The sequence below is a fragment of the Eublepharis macularius genome, chromosome 11, assembly GCF_028583425.1.
Source record: "Eublepharis macularius isolate TG4126 chromosome 11, MPM_Emac_v1.0, whole genome shotgun sequence".
Taxonomy (NCBI): Eukaryota; Metazoa; Chordata; class Lepidosauria; order Squamata; family Eublepharidae; genus Eublepharis; species Eublepharis macularius.
Window position 1 is genome coordinate 94,832,484 of NC_072800.1, and position 22,933 is coordinate 94,855,416.

Genomic DNA, 22,933 nt, shown 5'->3' on the forward strand with positions numbered 1-22,933 from the left:
AAAACACGTTCACAATTAAAACACATACATCCCAAGGGGGGTCAGCAAGGCAGCACTTGACAAAACAGGTAAGTCTTTGCTCTCTGGTGGAAGACAATGATAAAGTGGGACAGAAGGCTATCCTGGGGGGGAGGAGTCCATAACTTTTGTGCAAGAAGGGCCTTTCTTTTTGTATTGTCCCCCCTCATCTGGAGCTCCTGAAGATGGCCCCAGTGGTCAGGTAGGTTCATATGAGAGTAGGTGGTCTTTACGGTATCATAAGCCCTGAATGCATTTTTGGCAGGAAAAGAACGTACCAGGTGTTGCAGCTTTTCTGGATCTTGCTGCCAGGCGGAAGCATCTCTTCTCCATCCATGCAGGGGCACATCCCCGACTGGACACACTGACCATCGTCATCCAGTACCAGACCTGCTGGGCAGTTGCATCCAGCCACACAGACACCGTCCAGATCCTGGCAAGCACCAAGCGCCACCATGCGCAGGTCAGCACACGTCAGTCCACAGGGGGCAGCGCATTCTTGGTAGACTTGGCCCCCAGAGCACTGCACCGCTGTGAGGAAAGACCAAGGTGCAACTCTCAGTTCTGTGAAGAAGTCCACCTGAGCAGCTGCATCTTTTCTTTCTACTTTTCCGTAGCCCCCCTTCCCCACCTGCCCTCTCCGCCCCTTGGTCACTTCAACCGACAGCCAGCAGTGTTCAGTGGAAAGAGTGCCAGACAAGAACCACGGAGAGCCCAGTTCAAACTCAACTCAATCATAAAGCTTACTGGGTGTCTGTGGGTCTGCCTCCTTCATCTCAGCTTAACCTACCTCACGGGGTTGTTGGCAAGACGCAATAGGGAAAGGAGCAAGGGCGCAATAAATATGTGACACGTGTGGCCCTCACACTCCCCACCCACCCCTTCGTTGTTCTGTGACCTTGCACCTCCCATACCTTCCACACTATGACTTCACCCACATGCATGTGCTACAGGCAGCCAGCCCCCCCCCCCCCGCCCCTCCTGCTTCCGGAAAACTCACGGCAGAAGCTGTGATTCCTCCAGGACACCAGAGCTCCCTCCTGGGCACACTGTCTGGCGTAGGCAGCCACAGCATGGCAGAGGCAATCCTTACTGGCTGAGCAGCCACACACATCATAGAGGCAGAGCTGGAAGAAGGGCTCTCTCTCGACCAGGGCATGGCAGGCCTGTGGGCACGGACAGGAGAGACGGTGGCTCACATGGGCAGATTGGCAGGTTCCCCGGTCTGTGAGACTGCCTGGCTGCAGGGAGAATGGCTTCATAGCCTGCCTCCCCCAATAAGCCAGGAAGCCCTTCTGTTTGGGCAACATTTCGAAGGGAACAGAACATACAAACGTTCTTCACGGCAGAGAAGTACATAGATATATAAGAGACGGCTCAAGGCCTATTTGAAAATCTCGAGGGATCTCACAAGCAGAATTCTCAACATGCTACACTGTCCCCTGGGATGGGGCTCAGTTTGGAGAGGACGCACGCTTGCGTCTGGGCATTTGCCCCGTAACGTGACGAACGAGACCTTTGCCATGGCCACAGCTCAGCAGGAAAGCAGGGGGTGTCCATGCAGGAGGTCTCAGTACAGTACAAACAAAACTAGCTCAGAAAGATGATCCAGTGGACGGCCTAAGCCAGAGAAAAGTTATTTTGCCAAAAAAATTAAAAAATGAAATCCAGAAAACGTATCCTGCAATACTTCCAAGAGAACTGGCTCGGCAAAGGGGAGGGCTTCACCCTGGGGAAGTGTTCGTACCTGCATATATGACTAAGAGAGAAAACCATCCTTCCTCCCAGGATTTAAAAAAATCCAGACACAAAATACTCGATCCAAAACAAAAGTCCCCCCTCCCCTGGAAGCTGCTCAGGGTGCCTCACCCGAAGGGCAGCCCCCAAGACGGACGTCTCTGCCCTCGGCAGTGGGGCTGGGGGCAACGGGGGTGCGCGGGAGAGGAAGGACACGGCTGAATGTGGGCGTCATGACGGGGTGCCAGACAGGAGAGGCTGCCCTTCAGGGTCTGGGGCCTGAGGCCTTCCCCTCCCCCAGGAGGCAGGGATACGTTCCCCAGCCCTCCCGGGATCATTCGGCTGCCTGTCCTACCTGGAAGGGGGGGCTGTGGAGGATCTCACAGGCAGCCTCTGCAAACTGCCTGCGCTGCGTGTAAGTGCTGCAGGGGTCAAAGGTGAAAGCCTGCGGGGAGGGGCAGTCGTGGGAGACTCGGAACTTATTGGCAAAGGCAGCCACGCTGGACTCCACGTCCCCCTCAGGCGTGGTGAATTCATCCTGCTGGTTCCAGCTGTAGGTGCCACAGAGGCCGCGAACCTGGAGGGAGAAAGGCACGCAGATGGGGTGCAAGGGGAGGGCGGGCTCCAGGCCCTTCCCGAGTGGTGGCTGAGCCAGTGGGGCCGGGAAACCCACGAGGGTTCTGGATTGTCTGGGGGGTGGGGGCTGGAGACATTCAGGCTGCATCCACACACACTTGGTTGAGCTGGAGCAATCCTTCGCAAATGGAGGGCAATTCAGCCCCGCTGGGAAATGCTGCTAGGCCTGGAGGGAGCCTTGCTCGGCCACTGGATCATTGCCCCCCGAGTTGGCCAGTGTGGTGCCGAGGCACAGGCAGGGGTGGCGGGGAGACCAGGAGCGCCTTTCTCACCCGCTCGCCACCACTCCGTCTTTCTACCCTGAGCCACGAGTGCTGCACAGAACACCAGCAAGGCCGTGCCTTTGCTCAGGGGCGTGTAGGTTATGGTTTCTGGGGAGCGATCAGGGAGTGCAGGAGCAGCTGTGACATTACAGGGCAGCGAGAAGCCAGACTGGGGGTCCCTTGATGGCTGGGAGGGGCCAGGCTGGAGACAGGTCTTCCTGAGGGCCACCCAAAAGAAAGGGGGAGGGCAGCAGCTCGGCAGACCAAAGGAGGCCAGCGGGAGAGGAGGGGTGCCCTGCCAAGAAGCAGGGCTCCTCTCCCCCCCCCCCGCTCCAAAGGGACGTGGTGTCTGCTCGCCCCACAGGTCTCTGCAGACCTGGAGGCTCTCTTGCTGGGAGCAGAGGAGGCAGGCGCACCTTGTTGGCAAACTGGGGCTGGAGGGTGATGTAAACCGCAGGGAAGTCTGTCCCCCAAAGCAGGTGAGCACCAAAGGTCTGGAGAAGCAAGAAGGCTGAGGAAGCCCGACGCACTTGCATATCGGCGCTGGCATAAGGGAGGGCGACTTCCTGCCCGTTCACCAACACCTCCCCTGGAAAAAAAATGGCAGAGACGTGAGGGCGGAGAGAGGCACAGGCACTTGGCATCCTGGGCTGGCAGGCTGCTATTGTGAGCAGAGGGGAGGAAGCTTTGGGGAACTGTCCCCTTCCCACTAGGAAGCCTCCCCAGAGCTGAGAATGACATCAACGAGAACTGCCTTCAGGTTGCCGGAGGAAGTGCCGCCTTTCTCCAGCCTTAATTCTCTGGGCTGGCACCACAACCCCCCTTCAGGCAGGGTCACTTTGCCCCTTGTGCCTGGAATGGAACCTGCCTTCTTTGCCGCTGGCTGCAGGGGCTCTTTCGTGGCCAAACTGCAGGAGCGCAACATTCCAGCCCTCCCCTGCATGGAGGAGTTCTACCCAGGGCACCACTAATCCGCCGCCCGCCGTCTCCCTACCTGGCTGCCCCTTGCCTGAAGGGTCCCTCTCTCTGTCTCACCTGTGAGGGTCAGCCGAGCAGACACCTTTTGCACTGTGACAGTCACAGCTCGGAGGCAGCTGGTGGCTCCACGGCTCCCACACGGTTTGTTCTCTGCTGCAACCTGAAGCTTCCCATCTACAAAATCCTGGGAGGGGATTGGGGGACAGACCCACTATCAGAGAGACCATGGGAGAGTTTCCATGTGACTCTTCCCACTAATGTTTGGCAACTGGGGCCGGGGTGGTCAGCATCAGGGGAATGGGAGATGTGGTCCCAGTCTTCCAGTCGCCCACCCCACAAAACAATTCAGCTTGGATTAAGGCCGGAAGCAAGATGGAGAAATGGCCACCCCGGCATGCTTTGGGCCAGGTGAATATGGGTGACCTAGAACAAGGGGGAGCCGTCTGCCCAAGGCGTCCCATTGTGGAAAGCCTCCCTCCCGCTTGCCCCGTCAGCTTCCACACATGGCCCTGTCCCACTACTGTTACTTAAAAAGCATGACAGCGCAGCGAGCCCCACAAAGTTCAGCAGAGACGGCTCTCGGCCCAGGCAGAGTGCCACCTTCTCTGCCAGGTGCCTCACCTGTACCAGGAAGTACTGGCAGGTGCCATGGAAGGAGTAGCGCTTGTGATCGAAGGTCAGGTAGTGAGAGTCACCAAGCACGGCACATTCTCCAGCGCACTGGTCCTGGGAACAAAGCCAATGGCCCCCTTGGCACATACTGTGGGGAGAGAACAATGGCAGGCCAGAAGATCACGGGGTGCAAGCCACTCCCTTCTACTGCAAGTCCACAGGTCTGGGAAGGGACCACCCCGCCCTTCAACCACATTGCTTCTAGGGGGTCTTCCCATGCAGCCTCCCTGCCTACTTTGGTATTCCCCATCCTGTTCCCTTGAGTCCCTTCTACACACGCATGCACGTGCGCACACACATACATACACCCCTCAGCTACACCTGAGTTTTCACTTCTGCCACCAAGCCTGTTGTATGTCAGTATTCTATTGCTGACAGCAAAATGCTTATGGGCAGTCAAATGATTGAGGGGAGGAAAAAAGGCTCCAGTCCAGACAAAAAGGGACCATTCAACCACGCTGGGATGTTCAATACCACCCCCCATCAGAGCACCAGACGCCCCCCCTGCCCTTCAGGCTCAGTGTGCTCCTTCAGGGGCCCAGGGAGTGCCCCACCCTGGCTTCTGCCCGTGGGCTAGCACAGAGCCTTACCACTTGTTGCAACGCTGCTGCAAGGCCTCCCCTGGGGCATACTTCTGTCGGCGGTGGAAACAGGGACACTGGCTCTTGGGGACACAGGCTCCCCCCTCCAGGTAGAGGCCTGGTGGGCATTCACAGCCACTCACGCACTCTTCCTGGCAGCCTCCTTCTTCAGCAGGGCCTACAGCTGCACAGCTGGCGGGACATGAGGAGACGCAGTCCGAGTACAGTTTCCCTTGGCTGCATGACTTCTCTGTGAGAAGGGAGGGACAGGCAGCATTGGGCATGCAAACGGGAATGCCAGCAGAGGGGTTCCCATGGCGAGAGAGATGCCACCAGGGCTCTGCAGGCAAAGCTACACCCCTCTACAGGCCAAGGGGCCCCTGCCACTAGCCCAGGCCAGGAAACAGACTCTGCTGCAGCTACACCCAGCCCAGCAGGCGCGGGGTATTGAGCATGCCTGCAGAATTGTCCAAGGGGGTCGGGAGGGCTGGAGGAGCAGCCTGAGGTTCAGGAGCACATGACCAGCTTTACATAGCGGAGCTGCTGCGTGGTGGGATCGTGTGACCTGGGCCGTTTCCACACGGCTTACCTTTGCTCGTAACGTCCCGGCAGATTGCGCAAAAAACGCGGAAGATCGCGTTTCCTCGCGTGAGATTTGTGCGACGTCGCATGACATCGCGCAAATCTCTCGTGAGAAAATGCGATCTTCCGCGTTTTTTGCGCGATCTACCGGGACATTACGAGCACAGGTAAGCCGTGTGGAAACAGCCAAGTTGAATTGTTCTCACAAATGCTCTGCCGCATGGCTATCACCACCATGGCGATCTTTGGGAAAGCACCCCTTTGCCGTGGCGGCTGGCCAGGCAGGTCTCTTGTGCAAGATGATGCAGGCGGTTCTTGTGCGCTCTGCTCTCTGTCCTCCTACCACAGAATCCAGGCTGCCTCCAGCTGAGAAAAACGTGCTGCTGGGCACACTCGCGGGCATAGCTGGCAAAGGTCTCACAGAAGGCATCCGTCCCAGCCCCACTGCACTGCAAGAATGTGCAGGTGTCATAGAATCCGCTGGGGTCCACCTGGCGAAGAAAGGGGGAGTCAGCAAATCCCAATGAGGCTGTGACAGGCTCCGATTCTTTCTGGCACACTCTGAAGGGGCGAGAGGGAAGGTGAGGCAGGCAGGCAGCCAGAGAGGGTGGGTGTGGTTGGCTCCTGACCTCTGAGTGGCATCGGCTGAAAGGGCTGGACAGCAGTTTCTGGCACACAGATGCCGCCTCTTGGTGAACCGCAGGGCCTCCCGGCAGACCACAGCTGTCAGTTTCCTCTGCAGCGTCTGTGCAGGAACTCTGAGGAAGGCAGAGCAGAAAAACTGGGAAGGGCTGCAGCGTTTCTGTCCCATCCCTGCCCACCCAACAGGCAACAGAACTGGCAAGACAACCGGGCCTGGCACAGACCAAAATGGGGAAGCACCCAGCAGAGGCAATGACGTGGGTCTTCCTGCAAAAACCAAGTGCAGCCCCCTCCCAAGCATTCCTATGAGACCATAACCAAGGTCTTGCTCTTCAGCCGAAATGCAAGAATTGCTTTCCCAGTCTTCCCAAGCAAGGAACATGAGAGGTGACTAATGTCAAGCAAAGGTGCCTCTGTGGACCCAAGAACTTTCCCGAGGGAAAAAACACTTGCCTGGTCACAAAGGAAGCGCTAAGCCAGGACCTCTGGAATGGGCCAGCATTATGGGGGGGAAGCCACACACTCGGGCCAAGTGCTGCTACCCCCAGGGACTCAAGGAGGCAGCAGGGGTCCAGGGGAGTGACTGTGGCAGCCTCTGGGTCACAGCAGTGTTGCCAGGGGTCCAGAGGTGCCTGTCTCAGGTTACACAGTGCTCAACCGGTATCCCCCAAACCGCTGCTGTCACTTTGTGCCGCTTGGGTTGCTCTCGCTCTGGGACGGGCCTTGGGCACCAGAAGCCCTTCCCAGGTGTCTTCTGCCCAGGTGGACCTTCCCTTTCCCATTACAGCAGCAGTGGGTTTGTGTAGACAGGACCCAGCAGCAGGCAGCAGGCAGCAATGTGTCTGGAGAGAGATCCTCTCTACCCAGCCCCTGTCTGGAACCTACCAAGGAGGCATCTGGGATGCGCCATGAATTGCCAAAACCAGCAGCAGACGTAGTCGTGTCCCCTCCCACACGTAGGAAGTCATCTGAGAGCATAAAGAGAGAGGCATTTCTTGGAGGGGGAGGCTCCAGCAGAGGAGGAAAAGTGGGAGATGGTGCCAAACTATCCCGCCTTGAGGCAGGCAGAGCAGAGGACAGCCCCAAGAGAAAGGATGGGAAGAGCCTCTCGCCCTTCTCCTGGCCAGGGACAGGACTCACACAACCGACGGAGGAGGGGAGGGGGGCAGCACAGGGGGAGTAACAGTCAGAATCCCACCCGTGGGGAGTGATCTTGGGCCGACCCGACTTGGCACCGTGATGCTCCACTCTCGCGCACATTACAGTCTGACCAGACTGCCCAGGGGAACCAGCTGGCTCGGTTCGCTTTCCAACCAGCACCTTTGCTTACTGGACAGAAAACAGAATGGAGAGTCTCTCTGCATCCCATGTGAGCGTGTGGGTTGACTGGGGTGCGTGGGTGTCCCCTGACAGCACCGCATGAAGACATTTCCACAGGACATTCCTCTAAAGGGAATAATGACGCCCCCCCCAACATTTCTCTCTTGACGTGGAAACATTTGGGTGAGGTTCCATGCGGGGTACCTGCAGGGTCATCGTTGTAGACACCACACAGGCCTCGTGTAGCTCCTCTCAGCTCAGCCCCCACGGTAACGTAGACGGTGTCACGCCCATCAAATTTGATACGGACACCCAGGCCGCTCTCCACAAAAAGGAAATCTCCCAGCCACCAAACGCTGATCCCTGCAGAAGCAAAGGGGGGTGGGTGGGATTGAAGAGCAAACAGTGATGATCCCGCTCATGAAATTTTCCTGTTTCCAGGCCTCTCCATACTGCAGGGGAATATTACCCCAATGGAGGGGAGAAAGTGTTAGAGCAGGGTCCCTAACAGCGGCTGGGGGAGCTACGGAGCTTGCCGACACCTTTCCTGGTGACTGCCAGATGTTTTTAGAAGGTACAGAGGCCAGGTGGGGCTTTTGCCGGGCAGAGTTTCTCACTGGCCCTTGGAGATCTGGTTGGCTGTGCAGATATTTAAAAGGTGCTTGAGCAATAGCTGCCACCACAGCACAAGAATCGTCACTCTGTGATTGATGGGAAGATTTGTGTATGCAAGAAAATATTTTAAACAATGTTAATTTTGAAAGGCACTGTGTTTAACTGAGCTTCTGCCTGAAATGCTGAAGAGTTACTATTAGAGTTATGCATGGCCTCATTCCTTGACATTTGGTGGTTGGCGTGGCAGCCATTTTGTAGTTGGATTTGCTGCCTGTAGCAGCCATTTTGTATTTCCACCCACCACCCTGGCCGTTTTCACACTACTAACCTGCTTTCATAACGCTGCAAAACATGGTGCAAAAAACACGGAAGATAGCGTCTTCTCGCGAGAGTTTTGCGCGATGTCGCCTGTCTGGCCACCAGGCTGGGCCCAGTTGTGTCGGGTCGGCCACTGGGCCAAACCCAGTTGTGTGGTGGGAACCTGCAAGGGGGCGCCTCCGTTCACCCTGCAGCCCCCTCCCCTCACTGTTGCCTCTTCTTCTCCTACTGGCAGCTCCCATATCCTCGCCTTTCCACGCTTCCTTTCCTTCTGTCCACCCACCCACCCACTCACCCACCTAAATACTCTATTTAGTATTTATTTACTTCGTTTATACCCTGCCCTTCTCCCCAGTGGGGACCCCAGGCGGCTCGCATCCTTCTCTTCCTCTTCATCCTCACAACAACCTGTGAGGTGGGTTAGGCTGACAAGGCCACTCAGTGAGCCCCATGGCAGAGCGAGGATTTGATCCCAGATCTCCGGACCCTAGTCTGAAACTTTAACCACTATACCACACTGCTTTCCATGGGGTGGCTGCTGTTAAATAGTAGTGAGCAGCTGGGCCTGGGTGAGTCATGGAACTAACGTGGTATCAAGTGGTCTGGGGGTTGCTGCCAGGCCTGTGTGTGCCCTCAAAGGCCAGAGGAGTCCCGGGAAGGGCCCATTCCCTTACCTTCCACTGACAGAAACCCAAGCAAAATTGTGGTTGCCTAGCAACAGCCAGTGAGGGCATTTGTTTCTTCAAACTACATGAACTTCTTTTTATATTTGGGGTTTTTTAGGGGGGGGAATTAGGTTTCAGATTTTTCTGCAAAGTGGGGGCGTTTTTGAGGTTTGGGCAAAGATCTGTCTTATATATTAATGGCTCCGATATCTCGATTAAAGTATCCACAGATCCAGTCATGTTGAGAATTAGATATATTGATTTTTGATGCATCAGTGAAGTAGCACAGGGTCGCAGATGAGGAGCCCGGGTCCCTTGCGGTGCCACGGAGGGCGCTGGGGCCCAGCAGCTGGGCACAGATATCGAACTATGCACAGCCAGGCACCATCCAAGCCTTCCAGCACCCTCTGTAACATCACAAGGGATCCAGAGGTGCGTGCTTTTCATTGTTGTTGTGATGCCGCTGCTTTTAGTGACGTTTACATGGTTTTAAAGCTGTGTTGCCATTGCAGAGTGAACAAAAGAGGCAGGGGTGTTTTAAATAAATGAATATCTGGCATTGTGCACCACATCTGACTCGGTTAGGGCTAATAAACATTTGGGGACCTGTGACATAATCCCAAGGTTCAATATGAATCAAAAGCAGGGCTTTTTTTCAGCTGGAATGCAGTGGAACGGAGTTCCGGAACCTCTTGAAAATGGTCACATGGCCGGTGGCCCCGCCCCCTGATCTCCAGACAGAGGGGAGTTGAGATCGCCCTCCGTTCTGCAGCGCGGAGGGCAATCTCAACTCCCCTCTGTCTGGAGATCAGGGGGCGGGGCCACCGGCCATGTGACCATTTTTCTCGGAGGGCAACCCACTGAGTTCCACCACCTCTTTTCCCAGAAAAAAAGCCCTGCTCAAGAGTGCCACTTAGGGCTTCTAATAAATGCTAGAAATGTAAGAAGCATGAGGGCTCCCTCTATCATATGTGGTGGTCATGTGAGGTAGCCAGGCAGTACTGGGGTGAAATAATAAGAGAAATGAGTGAAATTTTACAATTTCAAATAAATAAGAACCCAGAACTCCTGCTACTAAACTTGGGAATGGAGGGAATTCCAGCCCATCATAGGACGTTAATATTTTATATGACAGCAGCAGCTAGACTTTTGTATGCGCAGAAATGGAAAGTACAAGAAGTGCCAACTATTGAAGATTGGATCTACAAATTGCTGTATATGGCTGAAATGGACAAGATGACAAGAAAACTGAGAGATCTGGACTCAGGGCAGTTTAACACAGACTGGGAGAAGCTGAAACAATATCTGGAGAAGAAATGGGAGGTGGGAGGAAAACTGTGGCAGTTTGAGAACTACTGAAGTATAATAAAAGTATAAAAAAGAGGGGTGACTTTACCGGGGGAGGAAGAGAAAAGTGAATTCATAAGCAGTTAGATTAATAGATGGATATATATATAGATATGTATAGGTTAACTGATAGAACATTGAATAATTAATGATAAGGTTTAAACATGAGGATTGAGTAACTAACAATATTTTCTTTCTTTGATAAGATTTATATGCACCAAACTGAATGTACAGAAGAGTCAAATTGATTGATTGATTATGTGGTGAGCTATATAGAATTACCATAAAAAGATGAAATGAGTAATATATAGAGAACAAATCAAATTGTTTGATTTGTTTGATTTAAATGTGGGAAATTTTTATGTTTTATGATATATAGGTTTATGATATATAGAAATATTTAAAACTGGAAAATGGGATAAATTGTTTATCTAAAGACGTACAGTTTGGGTGTATAACAAGAAAAGTAGTTAAAGATGTACTGCTTAACATAATGGAGAATGTATATCTGTTTTAGACAGAGGAATTTAATAGAAGTAAGGGAAAAGGGACAAAGGGTGGGAAAGCTGTTGGAAGTCAACAAAAGGGGGGGAAAGGGAGGGGGTTAGAAATGAAAAATTTGGGGAAAATTGAATGTAATGTAAAAATAAAAATATTCTAACCCAATAAAAATTTTTTCAAAAAAAAAAAAAAAGAGTGCCACTTAGGGCGTCTGGGTTCTTGGGCCCCCAGGGCTTACATGAGAATAACGCTTTATCCTCCATTCCAGGTAGGGGCTACCTGGTCAATTTAATCCTTTTTGACAAAGGGCAACCAGGTTGGGCCAGATTCCCTTTTTGTCAGGGAAACGCAGAGCCCTCAAAATGGGGGGACCATCTTGTAATATTTCTCTGATTGGCGGAAATAGTCTCTGACATCAGAGATGGAGCTTTGCTGGGGACTGGTTAGACCCGCTAATCGATCTCACAGAGGAAGCTCGCTTAGGTCAGTCTTTATTACCCATAAATATCCGGGAGCTCCGGACTTTCCGTTGTTCCCACTTTGAAACAGCGTAACATCTGGAGACGCTGAGATCAATGGGCCAGGGGTTAAGGACCCCTCCACTGTCTGGGTACTGCAAGCAAATCTGTACATGCTCTGAGGAACCTGCTACAACCTAGGTAAAGTGTACTTAGTGGAGTTAGCTCAACATTATTGTTTTTATTTGAGAGACTGCGCTGTGTAATAGTGTGCTTGTCCTTGTATTTTGTATTTTTGTCCCCTTTCCTTCCACTTTTGAATCCACCCACCATTCCCGCCCCCCCCCTATAAAACCTCCTTTCTATAAAGACATTTTTTTGCTTCCTTATCCCTTTGTACAATACTTTGTTCTGGGATATTTCTCTGACTCTTTTCCCTGCATGCCAGATCACCTGGGCACTACCTAGTTTGCAATAAGGTGTTTTTCAAGGTTTCCACCCTGTTATTTGCTATTTTGTTAGGCGTGAGATGGAAAAACAGCTTCTCGTCCCTGAGTGGCGGCAACCAGTTACCGGGATGCTTCCTAGCTCAATTCCACGTGCTCAGAGAGGGTGCTTCACCCAGTTCTTTGGCCTCCTTCCATCTCCAACAATCCCCGCCTACATCAAACTCCTAACAGTTCCTTGCTTAGGCAGAGCATTGATATTCGCACATCTGAATGCTGCCCCTGCAGCAGTTCTATATGGGAGATTCCGCAATAGGCCTCACTTGGACAGACTTTGTCAATGCAACTTGCAAAAGGTTGGTTCTTTGTCCCATATGATATTGGAACGCCCTCGTTACAATCTTTACTGTGAACTGTGGATTACTTCTGTTTTAACTAAACTACCTCCTACTGTATCAAAAGATAATATCGTTTCTTATTTGCTGGTGGATAGAGACCCAAGGACCCCGCAGGATCAAAGGAGCTTGAAAGAAAAGGAAAGTTGCTTTCCATGGAAACCTTCGCCTGAGGAAGTTCCCAGCAAGAAAAGCCATTCCCCCCCCTTCCTAATTGTAACAGGCCCCCGCTGAGAAGAAACTGGAATGTGCTGGGAATCTTTTGGTGCCCCTATCAGCTTCTTGTCATTCCTACCCGCTGGAATCTTCTAGCTCAGTTCAGGAACTGCTTGTCCGCTACAGGTCTCTACTGGGAAATATTGGGGCGAAGGCCTTTTCTATGGTCAGCCCCTCACCTTTCTGCATCCGTGGCTCCCCTTCTGGCACTGCAGCACCATTGATAGAGACGCTCTGGCCCTGAGCCTCTACGGAGTCCAGACCAAACAGCATGCGGAGGGCCTGCCGGGAAGAGAGGGGGAATCGAGAAGCACAGCCTCGCCTCGTCCCTTGGCACTTCGCTCCCTGCTCAGGTGGCTTTCCTGCTGCCTTCCCAGACCCAGGGGAGCAAGCGACTATTGACACAGCCGGAGGGGGCCATTTCTGTGTAGTGAGTGTCCCACCACCCACGTGAGGAACCAGGCTGCCTGGCGCATTCATACAAACACACACATCAAAGCATGTACTTTTGAATGAGCAACAGCAATCTCCTAGCCCCTAACGTGCTGGAGAAAAGCTGGAGAAAAAATGGTGACTGTCAGCAGTCGACAGAGAATGTCTCTTGGGCGGACGCCACTGAAAGGAATGGAAACGCTGCAGGATCTCTGGAGACAGATCCCAAGAGGATCTTCTGTCCAGAGTGGGGGCAGATCCCACCCACTCCTTCTTGGCCTTATCCCTCGAAAGGTCCAGCAAGGGTCAGCTTGTCCATATCCTGTTCATGCCCCCGCCCTCATACCCCAGCTCCTTTCCTTGCCCCTCCCTCAATTCTTCAAAAATCCATCTTCAGCTTTGGAAAGAATAAAGATTGCTGGCCAAATGAATGCAGACTGACACTCGCAGATCGCTTGTGCCATTTCCCATTTCCTAGACTGGCAGATAAAACGGGGCTTCAAGAGAGGCGAGCCCAGGCCCCGCTCTAACCTCTGCGTCAGGACGAGGCAAGGGGAAGCCCTCTTTCTGGGCTTATTGGGCTCGTTTTCTGAGGCTTCTTACGGCACCTGCTCTTTCTCTCCTGTGGTGGCTCTTACCCTGTGGCAGAAGCCAGGCAAGCAGCCCTCCCGGCTGGAGGAGATTTGGACGGCCCAAGTGCCATCAGACGCGGCAGCAAAAGTGTACGTGCAGTCCCCATGGAAGCGGAAGTGTTTGCCATCGAAGCTGCGGTAGTGGACCCCGGCCCAGGTCATGCAGGTGGCAAAGGGGTGCCGGCGATGTCCCAAATGGACTGGAAGCGCTGAGGGGGCCGATGGCCGGAGAAGGAAAGGGGAAGGCAGATCACCTGGGAAGAAAGAGGGCTGCGGGTTATCAACGGTGCAGTGAGCCAGTGCAGTGAGTCTTGGGCTAGGAGCTAGAAGACCCAGGTTCAGAATCCCCAGTCTGGGCCAAACATCGGAGAAAAAGCGAAAGCACTCGCTTTATTAGTGCCCATCTGGAATCAGCCTAGGTGTGATGGCGTCCCCGTGGCCACTGTGAGGCTATCGCCACTGCCACTTAAAGTCATTTAAAGATGTTGCCTGCCTGGGCCTACAGCATGGCTCTCGCGCACACACACACCCCCTGCAACTTTCCAAGTGCTGAAACAGCTGCTCTTGGGGGGGGCAGCCATTCTGGCATCTGGTGAGGCACGAGGAGTGTCCCTTTGCCTGCCATGCTGCGGGCCCAGTTGAGGCTGGGGCCTTGCAGCATTTTTAAATGCTATAGAACGGCTTGCCTGAGGAAGGCAGGAGACACCCCCCCCCCCACTCTCTGGCCTTCTGTAAACGATGCAAAACTGAATTATTCAAAAGGGCTTTTTGCACAGACAGGAGGGCTGAGCTCCAAGAGATGCTTCACTAATGAGTAGGGACCACAGACTTCACTACTATGGTGCCTTACATCTTATCTGCTGCTTTAAGTAGTTGCTCCTAGGTACTGCCTGCCGCTTTAAGTATGGCCCCACTGGGTAGTTCTATGTTGTCTAATGGCAGTCCTAGAATTGCTTATGCTCCATTTCAGCAGTTCTTGGATTTTTGCTAATGTTATATCCTTGTAAACTTGCGTTGGTTTAGCCTATGGCATTGTTTATGGAAATGTCCTAATGTCCTAACTGTGCTCATCTCACTCTATGTAATCCGCCTTGAGTGTCAGTGAGAAAGGCGGACTATAAATGACATAAATAAATGACTTTAAAACGGTGTCGATGTCCCTCTGGCAGCCACGAGGACGCCACCACATCTAATTGGGCCCTCTGCCGTGGAAACTCACTGGGTGACCTTGGGCCAGTCACAACTCTCAGCTGAAGCTACCTCACAAGGTTGGTGTAAGGATAAAATGGAGGAGAGTAGTGTAGCAACGTAAGCTGCTTGGGGTCCTCAAAGGGGAGAACAACAGGGTATAAATGAAGTAAGTAAGCAAGCCAGCAAAAGAGGCGAGTGAGCCATTTGGGATCGGGACCTTGATGGGGAGATGGGGAATGGGTTTAGCACAGAGTTGGCCTAAACATGCTACAAGGTGGGCAGGGCTGGCCCACCCTCCGTCCCTGGCCGAGCAGCTGCACCCCATGAGGAGCTTCCAGAGCAGCGGAGAGCACGGGGCCAGACCTCCGTCCTGGGGCCAAACTCACATGGAGAACGTGGTGACTCGTCGTGACCAGTTCTTAAGTCCCTTTGCAGGAGGCAAACAAGGTCAGGAACGCAACTCTAGGGAGGGAGGGAGGGTTTACCTTTCCCTGCTGCCGTTTCCCCCCAAATCAAGCATCCTGCCACCCAAGCCTTTGCCCCCTGACGCCCATCTCTTTCCCAGGCTTATCTGGTCCTTCCAACCTCTCCTAGGCCCATGCCGCCAGCAGCAATCTGCTCCAAACCGAGCAGCCCTTTTCTCCAGGGGAACCGTTCTCTCTCGTCTGGAGATTAGAGGTAACTCTGGGAGCTCTCCAGGCCTCACCTGGAGGTTGGCAATAGCGGGGGCCAAATGCTGAGCTGTGGCCTCTGGGGTCAGCAGTAGCAGCTTCCTCCCCCCTCCCCCCCAGCAAGGTTGCCAACTCCTTGTGGCCCAGTCGGGCGGGAGGGAGGCCTGTGGTGAGAGCCAGTTTGGCGTAGTTGTTAAGAGTGATTATTGTATTATTGTGTGTGTGTAAAGCATGCCCTTGCACTCGTGCCAGAAACGTCATTTTCCAGCAAAACGGGTGGGTGCAGGAGCACGTGTGCGCTTTGTGTGCGTGCAGGGGGCAAGTGCCTGCCCTCCCCCTCCCACCTGGTTTAGTCCCCAGGGGACCTAGCAACCCGAGAGCCAGCCAAGCAGCTGGGAGGGACCTGCAGAGGCCCCAGAGGGACAGGAAAGGGGTCTGGCTCCTCGGCTGGCGTCCCAGTGTTGAACAGCATTGTCCATGTTTGTGCCTTACGTGCATGGGTCCTGCTACGGTTCCCCATCCCTCCTTGTTGAATTAGACTCTCCTTGCATTTTAAGTTCTGCTTGTGAACATTTACAGGTGATTGGAGAGTGTAAGGAGGTTGTTTTGAAAATGCAACCCCCCCTTTTTGCCTACTAACCCTAACCCCCTTGCCCCTTGTTGGGAAGTTGAGGCCAGTGGGATGGAGCCAGCAGCCCTGCTTTCTTTTTTGTTACTCTCCCTCCCCCCACCCACAGTTAACCAGCCCAGATCCCATCATTTCTTCCGAATAAGGTTGGTGGGAGAAGGTCAAATTAGTGACACGTTCCACGAGGCTCTTGCAGTCGCTGCCCCGATTCCCTGTCAAGGGCAATCTGAAGTCTCTCTGGCCCAGCTTCATGTTTCCTACAGTGGCCAAAGAGATGGTCCTGGAAAGTCTACAAGCAGCAGGGCGTGGAGGAAGAAGCACCCGCCCCCCCTGCTGTCGCCTCCCCCAGCAGATGGGACGGCGCTTTGGCCAGCTAGGGGCCCTGCTGCCTTTGGCGTCTTGGGCCCAGGGAGGGCCTTCAGGCTGTCCCCCCTCTTTGGCCCTGGCTGCACAACTGTCTTCTCTTGATCTTATGCCATGTCAATGGCTTGGGTTTTCATGAAAGAAAGACGTGACGACCCCCCCCCCCCCAATCCACCTTTCTCGGACACGGAGGAGCAGCTGAAGCAGAGGTTGGAGGAGGCGTTTTTCCAGCTGTGCCCTCCCAGGCGGGTGCAGCACTCGTCTACGCCGACCACGGAGAAGTTCTGCCACCCTGGCACGGCCTGGCACTGCCAGGTAGGAAAGCAGTGCCCCGTCAGCTCCTTTCCTGGAAGGCGGCAGGAAGAGAGGGGAAAGGCGGGGCCGAAAGGAGGGTCAGGGACCCGCAAAACTCGCTCTTCTTAGACATTTCAGATCCTATCAGGCAGGCAACGATTCACCCCACAAGTCTATATCACCCCCCATGTAATGTGGGTGTTCCACTGCAAACGAAAACGTGCAACTGCAAACGTATAAAAACGAAAACTGAAATGGATATATAGTGTAAAAGTGACACTATTCACTGTTCTTCGTTTTAAATATTTTCTCCGGAGGGATTCTGCTGCTGTTCTACTCCTGAACTACCAGTACTTAGTGAAGTATGGATTTTCCCCCCCCCCCGCCGCCCTTTACCGCTGGTAACATGCCGAATGAAGCTCTCAAAGATCTTTCCCCCTTCCATTATTTAGCTAGTTTGGTGTAGTGGTTAAGAGCACGGGACTCTAATCTGGAGAGCCGGGTTTGATTCCCCACTCCTCCACAAAGCCAGCTGGGTGACCTTGGGCAAGTCACAGTTCTCTTGAGCTCTCTTAGCCCCACCCACCTCACAGGGTGATTGTTGTGGGGTAATAATAACACTTTGTAAACCGCTCTGAGTGGGCATTAAGTTGTCCTGAAGGGCGGTATATAAATCGAATGTTATTATTATTATTATTCAATCTGCTTGACGCCCACACCAGGTTACTGAAACACATTTTTTGTTCTGTCTAAATACCCCAAAGGCACTCGAACTGTGACTACAGCGAAGAGAGCGTCACGATGCCAAAGGCGCATTATTCTCCCCCTTGGCCCTGAGAGGGGCTCGGAAGCGTGGAGGCTGCAGCTCTGGCTCTGGCCACTAGTGGAATGTCACAGAGCCCGACGCACGCCCTGCAGAGCAGGAAAGGGAGCATCCAGCTGCACGTAGGGGACGCAGAAGCTGCCAGCAGAGGCGCCACGGCCCGCTGTCCGACTGCCCCCCCAGCTCCAGCCTCCCCCCCCCAGCCTTACCTTCTGAGCAGTGGGGTCCGCTCCAGCCCTCGCAACAAGCACGCACCGTGCGGTTCCAGACGAGGGGTCTGGTGTCCTCAGGCCTGTAGCGGGGAAAGGAACAACCAGCGACAGACCCATGCAGAAGGCAGTAGGTTTTCGCTCTCTCAAGGAAAGAAAGTACTTACAGGGTTTATTGAAATATCCTTGAAACTGACTGTACTGACTCACACTGTGTAATCTGCCTTGAGTCTCAGTGAGACAGGCAGACTAGAAGTAAGTAAGTAAGTAAAAATAATTTCTTTTAAGTTTTCATATTGTTGGGTGCGTTATGTAGATGTTTACAATATTTGACTAGTACCTAAGATATTGTTTGCAGGAGTGCAGAACTCAGTGCCTGGGACTTAGCCTGGCCAGCCCCACAGGAGGCAGGTTCTGCCCCCTGACTTCAGGGAACAGCTCATTCTTCTGCAGGCCCAAGTCAAAGCAAGAACATCCGGCAGCACTCAGGGGCCACCGGAGAAGGCCCTGCAGATCCTGAAGCACATGCCCCGGACTTCCTTTTCTTCACTTCCATGTGGTTGGATTCTGCAGTGGTCAGAGTGCCCTTTTTAAGGGTGTTGATAGGGTTGCCAGCTCCAGGTTGAGAAATTCCTGGAGACTTGGAAGTAGATCCTGGGGAGGGCAGGGTTCAGGGAGGGGAGGGATCTCAGTGGGGTATAATGCCGGAGAGTCCACCTTCCAAAGTAGCCGTTTCTCCAGGGGAACTGATTTTTGTAGTCAGGAGATCAGTTGTAATTCCAGGAGATCTCTAGGCCCCTCCTGGAATCTGGCAACCCAATATAGAGGGAAATAATTGTAGACAAATAGGATTATTACCAACTTTTTACTGCAACCTAATCCCGCACCACAGAGGACTTAGCCATGTTAGTCTGTAACTGCAAAATAGTAAATACTCCAGTAGCACCTTTAAGACTAACCAACTTTATTGAGGCATAAACTTTCGAGAACCACAGCTCTCTTCGTTACATGCCTCTGATGAAGAGAGCTGTGGTTCTCGAAAGCTTATGCTACAATAAAGTTGGTTAGTCTTAAAGGTGCAACTGGACTCTTGACTATTTTACTCCTGCATCGTTAATGGAAATGGGACCTGCAGGTATTAGGGGGTGCGAAGGCTGGTCTCCTTGTGAGGAGGAGCTTCGTGTGCTGATTTCTGAACAGCAGGGAGCTGTACAGGGCCAAGCCGCGTCCCCAGCCACTGGGCAACTTTTCGGCCAAACAACCGGGACATTCGAGAGACCATTCGAGGCTGTGACTTTTCTCTGGAAAACTCAAACATATTCAGGAGAAGCACAGAACCATTCACCGCAGCTCTCGCTGGGCGTGACACTGGAGTCTGTTGCAGCACAAATCCAAAGGAGGGTCTCCTGGTACTTTGGGTGCATATTGTTATTCTAGCAGCTGCTTTCACAGACCACAGCCTGTTTATTTTTTCAAGCTTCCTAGCAGTGCTGCGCTAATTTAACATCTGCAGCGTAACAAAAACCCTGTGGTCTTCATTGTGCACTGAACGATTAGAATCCAATCCATACTGATGAATGCTAGCTCATCAATATTACACTGAAGGCATCCTTTGAAGTAGCTTTCCCAGGGAATGGCCAACGAGTGATTGTGTGTGTGCCAGAGAGAGACAGAGATAGAGACAGAGACAGAGAGAGAGAGAGTCTGCCTGTCCGTCAGTCAGTGAATGGAGGTTAGCAGCAGAGGGTGTTGCTGGGAAACTGGAAAAGATTCTCTGGGTTCCTTCCTATCATTTGGTATTCTGTATTTGAAAAGCCAGTCGCTAAGGAGGGTGTGTGTGTGTCAAAATTACTATGACTGGTATTGTGGTTGTGATTCTTTTGTTCTTCCATAGCGATATTTCTCAGGCAGAAGGCTGCAGCCTCTGTGATGTCCAGATTGCTCTTTTATGCAAGAAAAATGTTTTGTTTCTCCTAAATTATTTTTCAGATTCCATGCCTGAATTAGCCCCCAGGCGGGGGTCATATGTGCATCAGATGTAAGCAGGCTCAAGTCTATGAAAGTTTGTGCCATAAAACATCTCTTTGCCTTTGATGCCCCACAAGATTGTGGGCTGTTGTGCTGCACCCTTTGCTAGCCCCCCATACCTTCTCTCACTCCACCCCCCCCCCCCCGCTGCAAATGCACTCACTTGTAGATGTAGCACAGGGCAGTGCTGGATCCCACTTGGGCATGGGAGTGGGGGAGGCCTTCCTCTCTGCTGTACGCTTGGTGCATCCTGCCATGGTCCAGATGCCAGCCCGCCATATTGTACTGGTAGACATCGGAGCAGGGCACCACTTCCTCACGCCGGGGGGTGACCACTTCCTCCTCCATCACCTGAACCGTCCTGTCGCACCACCGCCTGCAGCCAGCAAGAGGCACCCCTTAGGACTGGGGCTAGACTATAGCCCCAACCTTGGTGCCCGTTTTCAGTTCCCGCTGTGAACTGACAAATCCAGAACTAGGCCAGATCGGATCAGAATGAGGTCCATTTGCCTTTCCACAGCCACCAGCCATGTGCCTCTGGGAAGCAGCACAAGTGAAGGCTCGCCAGCAACCACCGATAGTCAAAGCTCACTGCTTTTTGTGTTATGGAAATACATCTGGGATTTATGTAAATACATTCGCTCCTTACATTGAAAAGCCTTCTTAGAACCTAACGACTGATTACATTTCCTTTACATCTGCACTGAGACCCATTGATCAGACATGTGCTCCGAGTGCCATGCTCAGAACTCAGTTGCCAGGTGCACAGGGGCTATGCAGAATGGGGCTGTGTTGCACTGAGAGGGGGGGCTTAAGCCTTCCCCCCCATTTCCCCCCTTCTCCATTTCCAGACCTGAAGTAACACCTCCCCCCCCCCAGAGGTTGCTTTTTACCATGCCGGGGAAACATTTGTTGGTATTTAAATATGGCCCCGCTGCCCCTGCCGCTTTGAGGGTTTCAGCATCTTCCCCACTTCTGGAAACTCTCGTTGAATCAACACAGAAAACAAAACCTACAATATTTGTTTATAAATACTTGAGGCCGGTTAATAAATGTGATATACACTCTCAGAGATTAATGGAAAGCTGAGCTAGATCGCTCAGTTCTGCCACAGCAATGAGACATGGCTTTAAGTCTTATACCTGCAGCTACTATGGATCTTAAGCTGAGATTTATTCAGCAAAAAATTATCTTTAAGGTATTTTGGACACTGCAGCATTAAGTTTGGTGTCCAACTGTTGGTGTTGTATGTTACAAGATGCGGCTCTTAAGTATAAAGATGTTCACTTATTTGGTCCTTTTGAGAGGAAATTATTACTCATATTAATTTGGTATTAGAATACTCGTTTATTTTTAAGGATGTTAATGTACTGTTAAACTATTTGACTTTCTTTTGGAGTCTAACTGGTGGTCAATGGAAATGGACCCTCCGTGCCCTTACAGTTCTACTACTACTACAGCACTGCAAAGACAAAAGCCTGCTTCCCACAATTCATTGGATTGAGGGCCTTACCATAGATGACAACTGCATACGGACTTGTAGACTCTAGTCCACTCTTAAGCAGAGCGACTCCAGTCTAAGCCTATTGAAATCAGTACGTTTTGATTGGAGAAACTCTGCTTAAGATTGATCTGTTATTTTCAGAAATCTGGAAATCTTTTATAGACGCTTATGTACAGTGTAGAGTTGCCACCATTAAGTTGTTGTTTGTTGTTTTGTGCAAATGAATTAATTTTTAAAAATAGTGGGGAAACAGCACGCGCTAGCAGATAACTCTGCTGGGGATGCTTCAGACCAACAAAATGCTGAGGGGGCGAAGTTTAAGGCCCCTTTTCCCCCTGAGTTCCAAGCATGGAAATCGCAGCTTGCCCCTGATCGCCAAGATCCAGAGAGGACATGAGAAAACTGGAATGCAGAGTGAGGCCCTCAACTGAACTATCGCTATATGACACACCCAAAGCTCTAGAGAAGAAAGGGGGAGTTATCTGCGAGCCCTGCGTGGTGCCTCCAGTGCTGGAAATGGAGGGCAGATGGAAGGCCTGGGAGTGCCTCCTTACCCGTTGGCCAGGGCCAGCATCTCCCAGAGCGAGATCCATGCCAAAACTCCCCGCAGCTTCTTGGGACACGGCCCTCGTGGATGCGTGGCTTCCCTCATCTCCTGGGGCTGAAGGCCTTGCGGGTTCAAAAGGCTCTGGCTCCAAAGAGACCATGCAAGCCAGGAGCCCACACCCAGGCCACAGGAGAAAGGTGCTGCAAAGCAAGAAAAAATGTGCGCTATTAAGGCAGGGGCATTATGGCAGGAGTGAAGCTGGTGCCCAACCACTGACTCACAGCAGCACAAAGTGCGCATTGATGATTATTCCAACCTGCAATGCAGTGCGTGGCTTACATTGTTTTGTGAACTGGATGAAAATGGAAATGCATTTATTCCCTGATTTTTTTCTGCTACAAAGTTTGACTTCAAATATTTACTCATGAAATTCCCTGAATATTTTATTTTGGTATTTGATATCAAATGATACTTTATTTCTGTATTTGTCAATATTTGATAGCTAATGGCCAATGAGATTTTACATTTGATGGTCGCCAAACTCAAAACAAGCTATAAATCAACTGAACTTGGGAATTTGTGAGGTACAATTCCAATTTCAAAATTCAAGTTTTCAACTCTGAAATGTCTCATTCAAAAGATGCATGGGGACACAGGTCATTTGGGCAAACTCAGAATTGCTGCGGAATTTCGTACCTGCTCTAGGTGTGCTGCCATAGCTCAGAGAAAATCCTAAGTCTGGAGTGGCTTTGAGCCATACAGAGGCAAAGGGTACCTGCTTTAATCTCAGCCCAAAGGCAGGAGCAAAGTCCGCCAGACTCCCAGGGCAACAACACAAACAATGAAAACGGTTCTGTTTCTATAGCATGTTAATGCAAGCACACACACATGCCTGAGATGTAACATTTCTGTAAACTTTGAAGCTATGGGGGGGGGGGTTAGGGGAGGGGGAATAGAAAACGGACGTGTGTGAAATATAAGCACTGCTTACTTTCCTATCTAACCTGAACTTCTTTTAATGATTTAACAACATAAAATGCATCATTTATAACTTAGCATATTTAAACTGCACTATTGGGCATGTTTATAGAATTCAAAAATATAAATATCTTCATTTTCCATAAGAAATTGCAAGTATACCCAGTACTTGAGAAAGAGCTGCAAACTGCTACAGCCTATGCTGCCATAGCACATGTATCTTTAAGTTTTGTCATCTGATAG

The 22,933-nt window shown here is 52.0% G+C and overlaps 1 protein-coding gene across 1 annotated transcript in view; it reads right to left on the minus strand.

The window, feature by feature from the left end:
- The window catches only part of LOC129337950 (SCO-spondin-like), a 131,748-nt gene extending 109,931 nt beyond the window's left edge, over positions 1–21,817 (minus strand). The window contains exons 1-17 of the mRNA XM_054991976.1: positions 21,720–21,817; positions 19,825–20,037; positions 17,634–17,716; positions 16,483–16,653; positions 13,461–13,708; positions 12,570–12,672; positions 7,634–7,792; positions 6,995–7,077; positions 6,097–6,225; positions 5,811–5,958; positions 4,895–5,135; positions 4,254–4,392; positions 3,690–3,816; positions 3,071–3,243; positions 2,111–2,332; positions 1,019–1,184; positions 297–549 (exon numbers count right to left, since the gene is read on the minus strand). Coding sequence (XP_054847951.1) covers positions 297–549; positions 1,019–1,184; positions 2,111–2,332; positions 3,071–3,243; positions 3,690–3,816; positions 4,254–4,392; positions 4,895–5,135; positions 5,811–5,958; positions 6,097–6,225; positions 6,995–7,077; positions 7,634–7,792; positions 12,570–12,672; positions 13,461–13,708; positions 16,483–16,653; positions 17,634–17,716; positions 19,825–20,037; positions 21,720–21,817 — 2,756 coding nt within the window. The remainder of the gene's footprint in view (positions 1–296; positions 550–1,018; positions 1,185–2,110; positions 2,333–3,070; positions 3,244–3,689; positions 3,817–4,253; positions 4,393–4,894; positions 5,136–5,810; positions 5,959–6,096; positions 6,226–6,994; positions 7,078–7,633; positions 7,793–12,569; positions 12,673–13,460; positions 13,709–16,482; positions 16,654–17,633; positions 17,717–19,824; positions 20,038–21,719) is intronic.
- Positions 21,818–22,933: the final 1,116 nt, after the last annotated feature.